Below are 20,151 nucleotides of genomic sequence, written 5' to 3'. Positions count from 1 at the left end.
GTGCTGTAAACATGAGCAGAGCCAAGATACCTGTTCAAACCCGCAGGCGTCACAGCAGAATATCTGAGCACAGGGGTGGCTTTTGATCATAACCTTCCCTTCTTTCTGAGCCTTCCCTGTGAAGTACAGCCGTCCCTTCATCGCCTTGCGCCTGAAACACACAACCCCACAAAACCTCGATCGGGCATTTTGGATTGTGCATGCAAAGGAAACACAGGGATGGAAATAAGACTCCAGTTGCACAGCAGTTTGATGCAACCGTGGCTTTGCTATGTGTTTAATACAACACCTGAGCTTGTTACCTATACACTGTGGCTAATCAAGCTTGTATTAAAACCCGGAACGGGTGAAACGGCTGTGCAATATCCCTGAAACTTTATTCGCTTTATACTTTTCACACCGAAGAAACTTAAAGAATACATTAAAACTTAGCATCCTGGGACAATATTTCAAACTTCATTTGAAAGCCTTTCATTTACCTTTCAGCATCAAGCTTCATCAGCTTCCGAACATCATAACAGAACTGCACATCGTTCACTGTGCAGCTTGGGTAAGCTTCGCTGAAAAGGGACAAGGACGAGGAAGGATTTTACTGCAAAGCAACAAGTGCTTCCACTGAAAAAGGCATTGGCTTTAATGTCTGTCTGCTTTTATGAAAATGTGTCTTAATGCGGGTGGTTATTACAAGCCATGTGTAATTTAGAAATAAATGAAACAAGGGAGAGCTAAAAGAATCTCAATGCCAGGGCTACACAGAGATATCCATGTTAAGCTCTGTGTTGATATCCATTTTAAACTCTTCAAGAGGCTTGACAGGGAGCAAACACCACTACAGATATATGGACCATATTTTCAAAGTGTTTACTCCAGTCTTTAACGCTTATTTTTTTGAAAGACGTAAAACGGCTGTTAGTTTTACGAAACTAAAACCGAACTACTAAGTTATGCATTTCAAGCTCTCTTCAGCACTCGCAGTGTGCCTGGGGTCTCATTCTGTAACACTAACATGTTTTTTTCTCCTTTAAAAAAAAAATTAAGAATGGAGGAAACGCTTTGAAAATAAGGCCCAATGTCTCTGTTGATCTCTATTTAATGATTTTATTTATATAGCACCTTTTATTACAGAGTATGTTAAAGTGCTTCACATGTCGGTTCAAACAGAAAAAAGTATGCAGCATCAAGCAGTAAAAATGACAAAAGAACAAGAATTATAATAATAATAATAATAATAATAATAATAATAATAATAATAATAATAAAAAATCTAAATAAAATAGAAGAAATAAGAATGAAATAAAAAAAATATCACAACAATAATCAAATAAAATCAATATAAAACAATAATGTTTGGAAGTCAGGCTAAAGCAATAAAAGTAAGCGTTCAGTGTTGCCCGACGCAGCGTCTCTAACAGAAGAGGGCAGCGAGAGCCACACTGCGGTGCACTGAAGTGAAGCACACTGCACTCACTGGAAGTGCTTCACGATGAGCCCCGTGTCGGAGATCTCCTTGGGAATTGACGTGATCATCAGCGTTCTCGCCACCTTCTCATCCTCTTTGTACTCCAGCTGCATGGAGTGGTGCGCCATGCAGAGCACAGTGATAATAAAATACAGCAGAGCGAAAACACTGTGCAGCCACAGGAAACGATCCCTGTGAGAGAGAAGTACCAGGAGAGGCGCTGATGAGGAGTGCGCAGAACCACACAATATTTCACGTTAGAGTCAATCACATTGTTATTCAGAACTTCTGCACATAGTACTACTTACACTAGGGTTAAATCAAGATTTGTCATTTTTATCCTTTATATCCCTACCTGCATGAGACTGATATCAGTAATCTGTGATACAGAAACAATAGACCACTTTGTGCTTTAATTCGGCATCTTAAACCACTTCTAAAAATTCTCATGCATTTGACCATTTGTGGCTGTGTGTTCTTTTTCTCTTATTATTTTAAATGACTTGTAAGTGTGGCCTATTAAAGCCTTCAATTCAATTAGACAATCACTAATTTGCCTATTTTGACATTTTTCCACAAATTTTACAGCGGTTTGATTTCATATGCACAACAAATCAAAACAGAAGCAATGGGGTGATCTAATACATTTGCACGCTACTTTATATGTAGATATTGTAACATGAGTGGGAGCAATAACAATGTAATAATAAAATAACTTGTTTTATAGGGTCAACACTGCCACCCCTGTTCCTGAACGATGAGCTCACTGGCTTGCAGTACATGCTGTGATGTATTCAAAGAGTTTCAGCATTGAAACGCTGGTTTCCACTGTCACAAGACAAGCTCAAACAGGAGCACCGATGTTACATAACCCACAGGAAGTAGTTTCCATAGCAATGCACTTCTCCCGCTAAAAGAACTATTCAGTTTAAAACAAAGAGAGGTCTCCCCCTTGGCATAAAGGTCACTTTTTCCATCAAACATTGAATGTATTTATTTAATGAACGCTGAAAGAGGTTTGGACATACTGTGCAGGAACATTAGCTATAGTCGTCCTTCCAAAATGCTGAGGGCTGTCTCCTGCAATGAAAAAAACAAACAAACCCGATGGTTACCGTTTAACAACACCACCGTCCGTCTTCATAGACTGTATCTGAAATTGACTGGGTGATGAAAGGCGAGGGGCTGTCTGTGCCTTGCTTGAGACTGGCCTACCGTGGTTCCACCAGCAGCACAGCAAGATCCATGGAAGGGTACAATACAGACCCACGTGACTCAATTATATGAGCCTCCTAGTCTGTGTCACTCACCGAGCAGGTTCCCGGAGAAGTTTACAGGCAGGATGACGGCGACGGAGAGGACACAGACAATAATCATGAGGACCAGGATGTGCCGCTGGAACGAGAGGTAGATAGTGGCATCTATCCCGCATTTACTCTGAATCTCTTCATCTCTGAAACAAACCAAAAGGGAAATGCATGGGTACACGTGGAAGCCTTGTACAGTATTCAAGAAAGAAAACAGCACAGGCAGCAAGGCACCCTGGACTTACAGCACTGAGCGGTTCTGACAGCTTACACAACGTCTTAGTAATAATTACAGTTTGACCTGTCTAGAACGCATTCCCCCCGATGAGAAATAGTGGAGCTGAATATTTATGTTTACTTGTTATAATTTATTTGAGAACTACTGATGGAGAACTTACTGCCGTGTCACTATGCATATTTATAATCAATCAAATCAATGAAATCATTTTGATATAGCACCTTTCATGGCGAGCCATCTCAAAGCGCTTCACAATCAAATCAAATAAAAAGGCCCATGCAACAAGACCAAACAATAAAAAGACAAGAGCAATCAATACACATGTATAGATGCAAGCCCTAATAATCCTGATCAAGGCGGACTCATTAGCATACTCCATGCGACCGATCTGTTTTTGGAAGCAGAGATGTTTCACTCTTCACCAGTTTGCTACACTATCAGCTGTTATTCCCATTGCCTGAGCTATGCTGTTTGTATACGGAGGGACAATGAGCGGTCAATCTGCGGACCTGCAAACCACACCCTGTACTGACCTCATGTGATAGATCGATGAAAGCCAAGAACAGAAGCCCTGAAAATAAAAAAAAGAGAAACAAATGAACTGGAAGAAACAGTAAATGAATAAATAAAAAGAATTAAACAGGACAGCCCCCCTCTGGATAACATCACTCTGACAATAGGGGATTGCTGTAACCCACACGTAATAATTCTTTATTAGCAAACCTTTAATAGGTCTAGTCTGTTTTATTTGATATCTTGCAATTCTTTTATTATTTCCTGTGACATCAATGTTACTCCCTGTAATGTAATGTAAGCATATCGGGTGTTGTGAGCAGCGGGACAAGCTGTTTGCAGTCTGTTATCATTGGGCTTCACAAGCAATAGGCGGCTTTTCACTGGTCAGACTCACCACATCTTTAGTCTCCATGTCAGAGGGACTGGATTCAGAGGGGGGAGGCGACTTCTCCTTCTCGCTCGGCTCTCCATAGAACAGTGATGTGAGGCTAAGGGGCAATTACAAGAGATTTTGTATAGTGTGAAAGTCCCCATCATATCAGAAATGCAATAAGAGCCCCATAGCGTTCTGAAACACTGATTCACTATCCCTGGCTATCACTTCATGTGACTCGTCACCTCTTACATCCCTCCCATTGCCAGGCTGTTGCCAAGACCTCCATTTAATCCAGGTGTTAGAACCTCCCCAATGTATTTGGATTGGTTTAAACTTGTATAAAACTGTACAGAAAGGGATTCCTCAGAGTCCACCTTGATTATCTACAGGTCTGGCATTTTCCATCACCGTTTTATCCAACCCCCCAAAAAAATAAAAAAAATAATTATTAGGCAAAGTTAGAAAAAGGTATATGGGGGCCATCATTTGCTTATGTTAATAGAAAGAAAATCATCCCTGAAAAATCAGTATGCTCAGCAATGATTAACCCATGGTGCACACCAACAAATAAGGGACAAACAAGGGGGTGTTAATGGCTGAAATACCCACTGACAATACTAGCATAAGCTCTTTGGTCGAGGGAAACAGATAAGTGATACATGAATTGGATGGATTAGTGAAAAGCACGCTTTGTTCCTTTGTTGTTCCTTAAGCCTCCCATCAATATTTTAAATCATAGCAATTGAATTGAGCCATTTGAATTATTAATCTCTCTCCTTTTCATCCCACTGAAAACACAAAGTGAACGCTCAGGGGAACAGGGAGTGTCAGTGCTCAGCCATGCAGAAACAAGCTGAACTGAACCCCTGCTGCACAGAGTGCTGCTGCAGCCTCAAATCTCCACACCAGCATGCAAACAGGTTACATCCAGAGGAACGGGAGGAATCTCACTGCTTGAATGTGTACAGTATGGATGCTGCACGGTCAATGCCTTCATTCGCAACACTGCCACTGTACGCTGTCGGACACAGTGCTGCACTACCTGGGTGTCGTCACCTTTGAACAGCACGACTCTGGGGACTGAGCCGAGACCACTTACAATATATTCAATATCTGCAAAGCAAATGAGTCCTTTAGTGGCAAACAGCAAAGCTGAAGACCACAGCATAGGACCTTTACTCTTCAGCAGTTCACTGAGAAAGTGTGAGCAATATGATCAACAGTGCTCAAGATTAATACAGGACTACTATTAGCACATAGGAAGCATTCCAATGTAAAATGCACAGGATGAGAATAGCATTTGGACTAACAATAATACAAAATAAAAACACATGACAGTGGTCAGAGAATACGGATTCAGTTTGCTCCCAGGAAAATGTCACTTCTCATGGTATTAGACTGTGACAGAACCAGCTTCCCCAGCCACAGCAGGATGGAACCTGTTTGCCAGCTGATCACAGTCTTATCCCGATTTCCCAAATGTACCGCCAACCCCCAAAATAAACAGACTTGTTACTCGTAAGAGTTCCAACGGCGCCGGGCTACATATCTAGTGAGGAATAAAAAAAAAAAAAAACAGGAATGGGGTGAATTTGTTAATTACAAAATCAAAGCATTTGAATCAAGTATGTTTTACAATGTATTGTGTATTTTATAAACTTTCAAGGGAGACTCATTTTAAGTGAGAAATTTGGTTAACATGGCACCTCCTAGTGGATTGTCGTGGAACAGCCAAAGTAAATACACTGAAATACAAATCAATAAGAAATATATATAAAATATAATATATACTGGTAAGAAATAAATATATGCATTATTGACTTGTATCACAGCGTAATTACTTTGAGTGTTTAACACTAAAATTAAAATACAATACTATCTATCAGCAAATATTCCCTTTCAATATTAAACTATATATATATATATATATATATATATATATATATATATATATATATATATATATATATATATATATATATATATATATATATATATATATATATATAATCTGTTCTGTATCACCAAGGGATTTAACATACAACGTCAATTCGGGTTTGTTCTGTGTTATTTCACATGGTTAGGTCAGGCGTGTCACTTATCTGACAGCTGTATTTGCACAGAGCCTTTTTGCCTAGCGATGGTACAGTAATATTAGAAAGGGCCTGTGTATATGGAACACACCATCTGCTCTGACAAAACCAGCATCAAAACACTTACGGAAATGTATGTGCTGTCACACGGAAATTCTGTCTCGGGTAAAACCAAACCATGGACTGAACTTGCTGATTCCATTCCCCAGCTCTCTATAGAGACCAGTTAGTCATATAAACGGATGACTTGTATCACTCCTTGTGGGGCTACAGAAGCGTCTCTGTACATGCAGTATTTAAAATGTCACAATACCAGTAAATGGGTTTTCAAAATGTCATCACACAATGGATTCTGCAACAAGACCTTTAAGAAAGCAATTCAATGATTGCGTGGATTAGCAATTGGTATGCCGGTACTTTCTCATAATGATCCATTGTATTTGCTTTTGTCAAATAAGGATGTGCCTTTGAACTATATTCAAACCAAGTAAGAATTCAAAAAAAAAAAAAAAAAAAAAAAAAGACTGATTTAAAACCTTCAGAGGAAAAAAAAACAAAAAACTGACAAACACATTTCTGTAACCCGGTATTCAGACGCGATGGTAGACCACAAATTATAGACTGAAAACAATTTAAAACTAAAGGGGAATCTAACGCTGCAGAAAACCATGGACCATTACTTCAAAGCTAAACATTATTGAATTTGCTTGTAATGAATGTTCTATCCAGAAGGTGGTGCTGTTGCACTTACTTTACCGAGGTATGCTGCCATTGCTTTGTGTCTGTTAGACAGTGTGAAGACGACCTGGGACAAATATAGTTGAATTTGATATTTTATTTGTAAATTAACTTAATAGAGATTTCACGACTAGATCCACAGACATCACCAGTAGAATTATCCTAGACAGGGAATTCTTCCAGCTGAGCAGGTATATATATATATATATATATATATATATTATATATATATAACTCTTTTTAATACTGCACACATAGCTCCGTCCTTTACCTGTCATTGTCCATTATCAATGCCAACCGTCCATAATCCCATGCTGCTTTCCGCAGGCACGAGAACACTAAGAGCAGCACCTGCAAAACACAATGCAAAGGTTCAGTCAACCACTCCTGCTCTTTACACAACAAAGACTGACTGTTTGCTCACATGATGTACAGATGCATGCAGCTCTCGCCCATCACTTCATGTCTCACCTCTCCTGCAGCCCCCCTCTCTCTGGGGGCTTTAATAGGAATCAAAGTGGAAGTTAGGTCTGGAAACCAAAAAGATCAACAGCAAAAAAAACCCAAAAAGGCACAGTATAGCCTTGGTCCACCTTCAAGCTAAACCATCATTCAGTACATTTTTAAAAACTTCCTTTCAACTACTTTTAACCTCTGTATTATTTTCAAAAGCTAAACCCATTTGGACTGACCTTCAGCTCAGACAAAGCAAACACATGGACACATACAGAGAAGCTTCAAAGAAATAAAAGCTCGATCAGTAGGAGACACTTTGTTCAAATCTATTTATAGGCAAGAAGTATCTAGAGAATTGATTTCTGAATGATCTGCATACTGGGATTGTGTTTTCTGTTTCTATCAATATGTACCTTGACAATAATGATATATTTCTATCCTGCCCAAGATAGGGAAAGCTTTTAGAACATAACAGGTTTGGGAACAAGACAAGGCCATGCAGCCCATCAAGGCTCGTCCCTTGTTAGCACAGCATTCACCCCGACTACAGGGGATCTCATTTAAAAGCACCGAATCGAGTCTCTTTTTAAATGTTTCCAGTGCTTTAGATCCTACTGCATCCTAGTGATCAGTCTAGTTGCCCTTCTCTGTTCCGTCTCAAGTGCAATGATGTCTTTTTTGTAATATGACCAAAACTGCACACAGTATTCCAGGTGGGGGCTTTTATTCATCACAACATGAACGGAGGTCTCAAGATACTCAATCCCTGTTAGATAGCAGTTGGACATCATTTCAGCCAAATGATATTATTAAATCAATACCACAGCCATGCTACAGCCTGGTCCACTGTGCAGTGACTGCTGTTGTTACTGTGAAGCACAGCCAGCAGAACGAGCCAGTGGGGTATCTTGGCTCACTGGCCTGCTGTTCCCAGCAGCATGCACCGCCAGCGCGGTTTCCAATGCCTGCTCCAGACACTCCCTATCACAGCCTCACCAGCCAGAGGATGAAGTTGATGGCAAGGACGGTGGGCACGCCCCCGAACGGCAGGCCCTGCAGCACGGTGCTGTGGGATCGGGTGCTGTAACACCGCTCCACCGTCCCATTGTCCGGCACCAGGGTGTCCAGGAAACTCAGGACGTCCAGGCTTGTGTCACGCTCATTCCCAGCAGAGAAGTAAGAGCCTTCCATGTGTCCTCCTGCTCTGTCCGAGCCGGGTCATGCAGGCATCACTCTGGAAAGCAAGATCAGTATTGGTTACTGTTCACTTGGGCAACTTCTTTGTCCCCATATAAAGACTTAGAAGAGAGGTTTTTTTATCCATCCCCATATGAGGTAGCCACGCATGAAAGGGTTAATGGACAGGGACTAAATCTCCAAATCGCTGTTGTTTATTAAAATGACCTAGGGGCAGAATTATAATCATTTCAATACTGATAAACACCACTGCTCTGTTGTTCCCCACTTTTGCTAGCACTGAACTGAAGCTGCTTATATCAGATTTAACACGACAGTGTTCTGATGTGTAATCTTTAAATACCCATAGAGAATAAAATCACACCATTATAAAACTCGATTTAAAAGGAACTAAATGAAAAAGACACATGCCTTTTATGTTATGCTTCTCTTAAAGGCTTCCACTTAGCTTCTGGGCAGAACTCTTCCATTCCTCTGTATTGCCAGACCATGGGTGAATCATTCCATTAAAAAAGCAGACTCATGCTCACTGCAGTTATTGCTTTAAAACACAAGAGATGCTACAGCTAGTTGAGGCCAGCGTTGGTAGTGGATGTTTTATAATCACAACGTTTCTGGACACACTCCTGCGGTAGCAATTGTGAAAACATTTACCCCCATATAATAAACCTTTTAAGGCTTCCACACATACAACCATGGCAACACAAAACCACGACACGGAATATACTGGAGATTGGATTTCCCCAGCAGCGGTACAAAGAAATAAATCAATTACAACAGCAGAATAAAAACACTGTCCTGTCCCCCATCACTGGGCCTGAATTCATCACGCAAGGTCATCCCATCTTATGAGAGATACATTTCGCGCTCAACACAGCGCCAGGACGATCAGAGTATCGGAAATTTGACACCCACAAGATTAACTGGAAATATGCTTGTCTTGAGATTAGCTCAGCAAATCAATCAATACACATCAAAACAGAAACACTGCTTGCAGCAGTTACTGCAAGACTACGCTGCAAAGTACATTTGAAAGTTGATTTTAAAATGAGGCAAATTGCTAAATGGCCAGCGCTACAGTAAGGTGGCAGCTGTGTGCCCTCTCTGGGGATATGCTCTGTCATTCTGATCTACTGGATTCAGACCAGCTCTGATGTCATATCCTGCCAATAAAAAAGCATTTCGATATAAATATGTCACAGCTCAAGATGGATTGCTGACACAGTGGAGATATATTATATTGATCCGTGGGCACATTCGGTAAAATAAAACATCTATTTCAGCAAACTTTATGTAGTGAAAGAAAATACATTTAGAAAATGAGTTAACCATTTAACTTCCCATCCAGCGTCTCCTACCAGCCAAGGAACGCCCTGTTGTGGCTCTATATCCAAATAAGCATTACAAATACACATGATGGGCTGAATGTAAAACGGGTTCGCTGCTATGGGACTGGAGTAAAATGTTTGATAACCCATTCCTGCTAGACACAATTACAAAAATAATAATCCATTATCTGTTATTGCTGTTGAAATTGTCCCTGTGGTATGTACTACTCAAACAGCTTTAAAAATGTTCATGGATTTCATATTTTCATCATTTCGCCTCATGAAAGTTTCAGTGTATTGGAGATTGCTCTGCAGTCCAGTGATGGGTGGATGGATGGATGGACACAAGCCAAGGCCCTCACCCCTCCCCTGAACCCGCATGGTCATCTGAAAGCCAGCAGCTCCAGCTTTCAGCAGGTTAAACCAGTACTGGTCAATCTCGCTGGACTCAATCAGGCATTTCAATTCATTTCTTTTTTTTTCCCCCCCAGCAGCATCAAAAAGCTTTAAAGCATTGATATCATTGATATGCTAATGTACTAAAATGACAACCTCCATCCTCACAAACCTGATATGCAGCAGAAACCCAGAAGCAAATCTGTGTTATAGGGGATACATCCTGTACACCGCTCCACCACAAGCATCAACAAATCACCAAACGACAAGCTGCTGCAAGGTCATACAGCAAGTCACTGAACACCAAGATCACCGTGTAATGTGCAGTCTGTCTATCTGAAAACGCACACTTTGTAAACTCTGTGTCAGGAGTTGCATAACCACACACAGGGAATAACAGGAGAGCATTTCTATAAGGCAACGTTTGTTGCTTTCAGTACGGTGGTGATTGTGCATACAGGATTAGGAGGGATAAAGAATTCAGGATCAATGATCCGGCAATACGGTCTGTGATACAGTTCCTACTGTATTAACACAGGGAGAGTCGTGCAGGCTAGCACAGAGGAAGTCAGGGCTTGGGTGTAGAATTATGATCCGAGGGGAGCAATGATACTCATTCATAACATGATACTTATAGAGGGAACAGCCTTACTGTGAAATCAGCGTCATTAGAAAATAATGAAGCGGAACGCATTGAAAGCCAGCTCCCCTCCACACCCTCAGTCCAGCGTATTCATCAGGCTCAGAGCAAATCCAAATGTAGATTTCAGCTGCTGTGGTGTTTTGAGCAGGGCGTGCATGCCGGCACAGGGCTGGGAGTCCCTGAACTCGTTGGAAGTCTATCGTTTCCTCAGCTCTCTGTGTCTTGCTGTGTCGTTCAGTGAATTCTCTCCAGCACACTGCAATAGAAATGTGCTCTTCACTCAGAGCATGTCCAAGGCCACTCTCCGTGAACACAACAGCAATTTCTGCACTGCGTTTACTGGAACCAGAGCGCTCACTGGTTAAATCGGACGCCTTTTTTTTTTTTGTGGAATTTGCAATTGCTAGATTTCTGCTCATATGTTGTCTATTTGGAGGCAAATGGTAGAATTAGATTGTCGAGACAGCTAAGGGGGAGCATGGTGTCTGTGTTTATAAAAAGGATTTTCTCTATTTATAGTTAATTCTTCTCCAAATCTTGAATATTTTTGCCATCTATTTTATATTTGTAAATACTGCCCTATGAGACAAATATATAGATGTGTAATCATTTTTAAAACACAAAAGACTTCAACCTCAATATTTTGTTAACGTATCGGCACGTTGAATAATCACAGCATTTGATGCTCACAAAACCTGGTATCTGACAAGTACACATATACTGTGGGCTGCAGTCTGTATGGTTTGATAAAGCTTGTAAACACAGCAAATAGAAGATACAGTCAAATGCATTAATCTGAAGGATGTTTTTATATTGTAACCTTAACAGCAGCAATGTCACCTTCCTTCCTACATCTCTACTAATAACACAGACCAGATGAAACACAAGCACTTTAGATTTCAATTGAACCTTTACATAAGGATCCTGTATCTGTAAAGGTGACAACGTTACATTTTAATTGGATTATACTGTATAGCAGCAGAGGTGACATATATAGATTTTTTAAATATAATTAGAGGCTTACATCCTAAAAGGATGCTTTACAATGAATAAAATCTTTGGATGGGTCACCAGCGATGCTGCAGCAAATGCCAATTCACACATAAATCCAATTTTTACAGCAAAGGAAACAAATGAAGTGTGATCCAGCTGCGTCCTGAGCACAGCTTTCAACAGGTCCACTCCTGCTATCCAAACCACATCCTCAACACACAGCAGTAACACCTGTAGTGATACTGTGCTAAAAGAAACTGAAGTCCAAGCGTTCGTCAAAACAGATCTACCAAGTCTGTTTTAGCATTGCAGCATATTAGTGTTTTATCGGGCCTTTAATTGCTCTGCTCCCTGCCTTTGAGCTCCCTGTCTTTGAACTCCATAGCTGGATAGATTGGCCAATATCTTCAGATGCTATTACAATACAATACAAATGTATTTTTATATAGCGCCCTTCACGCCACGGTATCCCAGAGCGCTGTACAAAGATAAAAACAAAACTAGGAGAGTTCATATATACAATATACAATTCATATATACAATACACTCAACCCAAATAAGAACATTAAAAAAAGAACGGTTTTCAAATTTAGACAAAAGAAGTGTCTATCTGTAGCTCCGACAGGTAAATCCACCTGGGTTATCGACGGCTCCTAGACATGCAAACCATTGAGCTCTTTTAGAAGGTACATTTCCCGCTTATCGGCAGCTCTACGATTGAACCAAAAAAGGGCAAAAGCAACAGCTGCTTTTTAAACACAGGAGTAGGAATATGACTCCCAGGCTTGTGAAATAAATCATATTAAAATGTCAAGGACTGCCAGCATCTTGCTAATCCACACTATCCTGTTTGCCCTTTCTGTCTGCTATTTATATCGGTTTAATAATTCATCATCTTAATGCTGGGTGTAAAAAAGACCATTTTCTACATTGCCACAGTGAAGGAAGTGCACACTGCCGCGCTGAAAGGGGTCCTTCTGCTACAGTATTACTGTTGCCACTGACAACGACAGGCCATAGTATAACTTCTGCCTGCAGCTCAGAACACACGTCAATATATCCTCCAGGTCTATGTGATTTTGTGAGGTTGAGCAGGTGGGGAAGGCCTGCAAAGTGACTTAACAACTGCTTCACATCCCATTTCACTGCTGTATCGAAATATACATAAAAATATCATTTCTTTTGATCTCTTTCAAAAATGGTCAGCTGCATTAAGTGTTTAGTAATAGTGAGCATCCCTAAAATAATGGTCAGGCCCTTCCCAGAACCCCATGCAGCAGCCAGTTCAAGCTTTCAAGGAGGAAAGTGAAGAGCCATCACGCTCTGTTGCTGAGAGAATCCACTCATTGACATCTCCCTCCCTGACTCGTTGACTTCCCGAGAAAAATAACCAGCTTTCAGCACTTATTGTTCCAGGGCTGGTGTTTAAGTGCCTGGCCTCATTTGTCAAATGGGTGTTTCCTCTTTTGAAAAGTGCAATGCTTTTAAAAAAAAAAATGTGTCTGTGGCAAATTAAAATGCACACCTTGTTAAATAGAGTCTTTCAGAACCCCTCGGAGCGAGGGAGCTCACGGTGTAATTACTGTACTGCCTGAACTCCTTCAGGCTGGGCTCAGAGGCATGGGTTGGGACAGATCAAGCACAAGAAATACAACACCTGCTATCTGAAGTACACCTGACAAGCATTGTATAATCCGTGCAATGTGAACTTACAAAACTGCACAGGTGATGCATCTTTTCACCTGGAGAGCACTTTCAAAACTGGTGAAGGACCCCCCCCCCCCCTCAGAACGCAGGAGATACATAATGTTAAATAAAAGAACCGAGTTGTTTTACTCTGCATCTAATCAGTAACTTTAGAAAAGAAAAACATGTCAACAAACTATAAATCTGAAATTGTATTTCAGCGTCTTTTTAAATAGGGATAAACCAGTCTTTTTTTTTTGCCTACCTTGTCTTTTCCTCTCCCTTGTCCTGTTCGGGTTCTACATTTCCATTCTCCGTCCTGATAAGCTCTGCTGTCCACTATCCCCACTGCTGTGAATGGACTCACTCCACCTCATTAGCCTGCTGATTCTTCCCTTCAGAATCAATCAGGGCCGTCTTACAGCACTGCAGTCATGCATCACATCCCATGAGTCAGCAATATCACATTAACCTTGCCTGTGCTGAAATCCAACAGCCTCTCTACACTCACAGGCAAACACACAGATTTATAACCCCGTTACTGGTTCTGTCACCTTAACGCTGATGCATCGTTTAAGTCAGAAAACATTTCCTTTTTAGTTTTTCCTTCCCCAGAATAAGTCAGAGATAGTTGCAATGGTGAAGAAAGTTAATTAACACATTCAGTAAAGCTTATTAATCTTCTGTGGCTGCACAGAGTGTATCAGAACCTACAGAAATCACATCACACATCAGTAATGAACTGCTCTCCCGTTTTAATGAGTTTAATCTAAATAATAACCTTATAATAGTCTGTCCCCCTTATTTATAAATGTGGTTTTTGTGACAGACTTGGGACAATGACACTATTTTCCCTCCACGTTTAACAGGTAATAATTAATTACTTCAGGGTCTGGATGCAATTTGAATTGGTTCCATACGAGTGCAGTATAGATATGCTTTCCAGGCTGAGAATGAGAAGCTTTATTTGTTTCTGTAAAATGTTATCAGCACAGCAATAGACAACACGTTTTGCTAGACTACAAAGTGCTGTGTTCAAGTTTTCTCAGACAATGTTACACTACTGTGCAAATAAGCTGGGCTCGTCTGCATTCGTGGTTACAGAGTTTAAAAACCTCATCGAATCACACCGACTCCGTAACGGCAGCGCGTTCCACAACACTGCCCGTTACTCTCACTGTACATTAAAACAAGGGCCATGTAATCACTGCAGGGAAGATGGCCACGCCCATTTCCCATCGCCAGTGTTTGTTGATTCTGGAAAGCCTGATTGTACTCTGTGTGAAATTAGGTTAGCTTTCATCAGAGCTGCCAGCTTCTCCTGGCACATTCGCTAGCAAACACAGGGGAGTTTGTAATTATTTACGGACGTCAGCAGCTTCAACACTTGCTAAGGAGTGGCTGCAGCAGCGGGTTCGAGAGAATGTGTAGATCCACAGTGGTAATTGCTGTGTGTGATGGTCAGGACTCTTTATTTTTTGTTCTTTATAGAGGTCTCTTGCCAGCAGAGAAACACAGACCTCTTCTTTGACAAAGCTTAGCAGGCGTAGACTGTGTGGCAGGAGGTTTGTGATCACTTGCTCTTCAAGCTTTCACTGTCACATACAGAAGTCACTCCCCTACAACCACAATCTAAAGCTATCACAAGTGTAATTCATTTAGTGTCTCCTTTGTAAGTATTTCCTGTCATTTGCAAGTACTGCAGAAAAATAGGCAATTAGAAATGCACACTATATAATACCGTAAGCCATACACATACATTATAAATACCACGTTTTAAGCTCAATATGAGAGCCTTTGTCAAAATGACCAAAACCTTGTTAGCTTACTTAGCTTTCTCAGCAGGAACATTTTCCTGACAGGAAACAATTGCATGGCAGGATACATTAAAATGGTTTGTTTTGAGAACAGCTTCTGGAACGTGGATATCATTCAAAAAGATTAGTTGTGCGAGCATGCCTTCCCCAAGTTATGTGTCACATACTAACAAGTCACTCTCGTTTCCTGTATATTCCAGGTATGGCATGCAGTCAATCAATAGTAAGCAGGTGGACATTGGGAAGGGTAAGGGAAGGGTAAGGGTAAGACTTAGGGTTTGGGTTTGGGGTAGATTTGTAAACACAAGATGGGCCAGACATTATAAAGTAACATCTTTGAGAAACAAAGTTAAGCAGATACACCTTTTGGCTTGTGCCTTCATCAGCCTCTCAGTCAGCGAAACCAGTCGGTAGCATGTACAGCCATTTTATGAAGCTAGCCACTGAAGTCTGAAGAGCAGGGTTAAGGATATTCTTACTTTGCCATGCTGGCAACACAATTTGACATGTAAACTGGATGCAGTGAAAGGTTCAAAGAAACCTCCGCTGTGGCACAGAGATAACTGTTTTATAATGCACTGGTATCAGCAGGGAGAATCGCTCATCAGGGAAGGAGTGCAGCTCCCTGAGAATCAGAGAATGACAGAGAGCTCAACTACTCTTCAACCTCTCTGCTCTCTTCTGCTGCTGAATCCTTCAAAAGGACACTTCATTCCCGGAGGAGTGCTTCTTATAGCTATTGATCGTATTGGCTGGGATCTGCTATCCCAGCTACTGAAACACAATCTTTGTTTTCCCCCCCAAAAGTGATGCTGTTCTTGGTGTTGACCTACAAGGCTGATGTGCACAGGCTAGGGGCTGTGAACGTCCCCGTCATGTTAGCGTTCATAGGTCTGAATTACCGAAAAGCCTAACAATAGATTATTCAAGACCCCACATTAACCTTGACATTACAGGCTGCCAAGAAGACATTGCAACCCTGTTAAATCTATAAAAAAAATCTGCAACCACGTACGCTGCGTCCTCTAAAAAAACTCTAGGAGACGTTCAGCAGGGGTGTCTAATCACAGTCCTGGAGGGACTTTTCCCTCCAGGTTTAACAGGTAAAATGACATAATTAATTACTTCAGGGTCTGGATGCAATTTGAATTGGTTCCATTAAACAATTTAGGACCGAGCTGGAAGAAAGACCAGGAGTGGAAGGGCCACCTTTGCCCCCCCCCCCCTGGCTTATAGGATTGTGTATGTTATTGTATATTCATAGCTTTGGTACTCATCATGCACCGGAAAAAAACTGCACTCTAATAAAAGTATACTTCATATTCCAGGGTGTTATCAGGGTACAGAACTGTGTCAGTATCTATAATTTGTATTGGATGCTCTTATTCCACAGCTGGAAACTATGAAGTTTTCTTTTAACAATTTATTCAATCAAAATGTAAATAAATGGAGGTCAGGTTGAAAGGGCTGTCAATCAATAACACCCCCTGTATGTTTCTACAAATGATTGTCTCGGATCACACATTGAATCGGCAGCATAGTTACGGTAGATACAATCAAGTTGGATATGCTGCTGGATATATTACAGACTGCTAATTACTATATGCATCTTGGGTGAAAGATTATGAAATGGAGCAGAAGGAACACAGTCTAGTGCAGACTCATCCATCTGGTCATAACAGCATGGAACACAGTCACCGTTCAAGGATTGTTTGCATGCAAAAAGAAAATGCTCCCTGTTATAGTATCTGTTCCCAGCAAGGTTGGAGATGGGAGAATTGGAAGGTTACAGAAATGAAGGCGAATGTGTCCCAGTACTTGCTTCAGGGTAGTCTGAAATTCTGAAGTTCTCAAATTAAGTCCAATTGCAAGCCTGTATTCACACTAAGATAAGCAGATCAGGAGGAAACTGCTGTAGATGAGTGTCTAGCAGGGCTGTGTTACCAGACCTCAGTCTCACCCCTGACCTCATACTGTACAGTACAAAACGCTCTGTCAGGATGAGAAATGGCTAAAAACCAGCTCAAAAGCAACCCTTCTTTGAAACATGCTAAACTGACATTTCAACAGCTAGCTTCCAGAAACTTTCAATTGCAATCACTTACATCAAGAGATTTGAATGAACAGCTAGACCAGCTTTCCAGTTAGATTGAAAGTTCAAGTTCAAAGTAGTTGGTTGAACTTGGTCAGCCAGCCCAGTGTAGGCCTGCTGGGTGGATTTGAATCTTGACATCATTACACATCAGTTCACACTATTATTGGGCCCGTTAATTTAGACAACAAAAATAGGAAAATGAACTGGCAACATTGGAAACCTTTCAAACTTTGACCATTTGTTTCCCTATTAGTGGGGCCAATGTAATCCCCCTGTGATGAGGAGACAGTTTCGTTACCCCAAATACCCAAAGCTGGCTGGCCGGCAAGACCTTGACAAAAATAAAACAAATAAAACTTCGAGAAAGAAGTCTGCTGACATACAGATCTCCCACACCATTTCTATTTGTTTTTGCCAGACATCCTAGGGGGTTAAATCACACTCTGATAAAGCTGCAAACATCAATATCTTTTCAATTAGCCGAGAAACTATTTTAAGGACACTTTAACCACGGAGGTCGGGACATCCAGGTTACAGTGAGTGTGTTTCCTTGTTCTCACCAGCTTTTCCCTTCACTTAGTTTGCGTTGCAATACTGGAAGAGAAATGCTTTTGGGATTGTTTTGGTGCCAGTGATCACAAATCAAGCCCACCAAAGTGCATGTGGCAGCTGTTTTATTTAATTAAAATGCATACCAACGCTGAAAGCATTCTGTTTATTGGTTTAAGGCTGTACTCCTCTTGGCAAGTCTCTGCATGGTAATATTATTTAATTTTATTTCGCTCCTGACAGTTGCAGGCAAAGAAACATTTTTCAGAGGTTGTACTGCATGGGTAGCTAGTCATTTCCTGCAGCTTGCGTGTTCAATATAAGAGCATCATTACTCTGCAACAACTATGCAAGTGTCCAATTATTTTACCCCTGATTTTCTCCCCAATTTAGAATGTCCAATTATTTGTTCCCCTCACCGCAGCAATTTCCCACACAGCTCAGGAGAACTGAAGGTTCAGTGGGAGTCCTCTGATCCCACGACCGAGCCAGCTTCCTCTTCTACACCCAGGAACTCGAGAGCGGAGGTCAGCGAGCTCCCGGCCTCTGGAGGACAAAGGCCAGCCTTGCAGGTGTCCGCTCTGAGCTCACTGGGTGCCTGGTCGATAGGGTCCGCTATAGCACGATGAGGAGAAACAGTCCCTTCCGGTTTTGAATCCCTAATCCGCAGGAGCGCCAAGGCCAACGCGACATTCCCTCTGGAATCCTCCAGATGAAACATTTAACACGCTGATTCAAAGGCTGGTCTTTTCTTTTAACCCAGTCTCATTTGTTTAAGAAAATGTTTCAAATCAGTAATGTTCTGCAACCATCTAAAAGGTTCCCCTACAGGTTTAGAGACATTAGGAGTAATTACTGCATAAGAGAGGTGGAGAGCAACAGTAACTACTAGAACCGTTTCCTAGGCACGGACGCATTTGCTCATTACATCAATTAAACTCCTCTCGCCCCCTCTCCAAACCAATCATAGTCTCAATACACCCACCAGTAACCCATCCTATGCAGTTTGCATGGCCTGTCACCTAAATGAAGGTTACCCTCAGTTACACTGTCATTTCAAATGAAATGCTTCACAATTCCCCTGGCCCCTTTTTCTCTGCTACTCTACCATCTACTGTCTCCTCTCTCACCATTTTGTATGAGACAGAACACAGTACTGGACACTGTCTGTAGTGTTGCTATTGTTACATACAGTGCGCCATGTTCTACATTTTTTAGAGTGTTCAATATAAGTCAGAGGTGGATTCTTGTATTGAATGTAGCAGGTTTCTGGCAGTGCAGTGGCATATTCTCAGATAATTCACAATTGTTAATCACGTGCACTCACACATGCTTTGTCATTGTGGGATCTCTGGCTACCTGACTGCACAGTCTCCAATTCCAGCCTGTTTCTTCATATACAGTAAGTGATGCACTGAAAGGAATGGATTGAGTAGTATCATTATAAAGGCATCAGGATGAGACAATTCTCATATTACAGGAGGAAATACCTTTTATTTCATTTGATTATCACTTAATTGAGGTGCTTATCTAGGACAGCCATTGCATAGATGCAGAAACCCTGGCTGAAATATTTTGTTCATAATTTTTTCTTATTTATTTATTTATTTATTGCCAGCGGAGGGTTAGATCCTTGGCATCTTACTAGGTTTGTCTAATTTTTCTGAAAAAAAAACAAAAAACTTTTCACAATTAGGTTATGAAACACAAAACAGAGATCGGCATATTATGAACAAATCTTCAGAAACAGTGAACGAAATACGTTTGCATTAGAGCAATAATACCCGACACAGAAGTGATCACCATTTATTGCAGACTGGGTTTATTGGCCAATAAACTGGTCACTGCAGATGCGGAGGGTATTTATGCACTCATATGCTCATGAGGATATGAAGTGTGCATTTTATTGCAGCTTCATTGGAAACCAGCATTTCCTTTGTTGTGTTTTCTACGCCTCTTAGCTCAAATTCAACTCGGACTAAACAGCGATTAACTCTAACTGCTGTTAATGATGAATATTTGAAAATGCTTTCACTTAAAACTGGGATTGATTTCAGCTCAAGGAGACATGACACCACTCTACAAGCTATCTCAGAGCTGCACAGTAATTAAAAATGAATGCTCCTGAAACAGAGCCCGCTGCAAAGTAACCTCTGCGAATCAGCCTTGAAAGAAGTTGTGTGCAGATTGACCGATTGAATTTGGGTAGAAGAAATGTACGTGCGTGACAGGACGAGCCTTTATCAGGATCTCTGAGAGCGCCC

The 20,151-nt window shown here is 41.1% G+C and overlaps 1 protein-coding gene across 7 annotated transcripts in view; it reads right to left on the bottom strand.

Moving 5' to 3' along the window:
* The window catches only part of LOC117422334 (calcium permeable stress-gated cation channel 1-like), a 33,205-nt gene that overhangs the window by 10,837 nt on the left and 2,217 nt on the right, over nt 1–20,151 (bottom strand). For 3 of the 7 annotated variants that reach the window (XM_058988015.1, XM_034037225.3, XM_058988017.1), the window contains exons 2-11: nt 8,180–8,417; nt 6,999–7,078; nt 5,413–5,445; nt 3,915–4,008; nt 3,538–3,575; nt 2,770–2,912; nt 2,488–2,539; nt 1,469–1,651; nt 480–560; nt 31–151 (exon numbers count right to left, since the gene is read on the bottom strand). In XM_058988015.1, coding sequence (XP_058843998.1) covers nt 31–151; nt 480–560; nt 1,469–1,651; nt 2,488–2,539; nt 2,770–2,912; nt 3,538–3,575; nt 3,915–4,008; nt 5,413–5,445; nt 6,999–7,078; nt 8,180–8,374 — 1,020 coding nt within the window. In that variant the 5' untranslated portion in view covers nt 8,375–8,417. Of the gene's footprint in view, nt 1–30; nt 152–479; nt 561–1,468; nt 1,652–2,487; nt 2,540–2,769; nt 2,913–3,537; nt 3,576–3,914; nt 4,009–5,412; nt 5,446–6,998; nt 7,079–8,179; nt 8,418–10,756; nt 10,779–13,691; nt 13,836–20,151 lie in introns of those variants that run through there. The other 4 variants (XM_058988019.1, XM_034037227.3, XM_058988016.1 and 1 more) reach the window with 3 other exon arrangements.

Source organism: Acipenser ruthenus, chromosome 15 (genome assembly GCF_902713425.1).
Source record: "Acipenser ruthenus chromosome 15, fAciRut3.2 maternal haplotype, whole genome shotgun sequence".
Classification (NCBI taxonomy): Eukaryota; Metazoa; Chordata; class Actinopteri; order Acipenseriformes; family Acipenseridae; genus Acipenser; species Acipenser ruthenus.
Note: the sequence above shows the minus strand (reverse complement) of the source record. Positions and strands in the feature narration are given on the sequence as shown.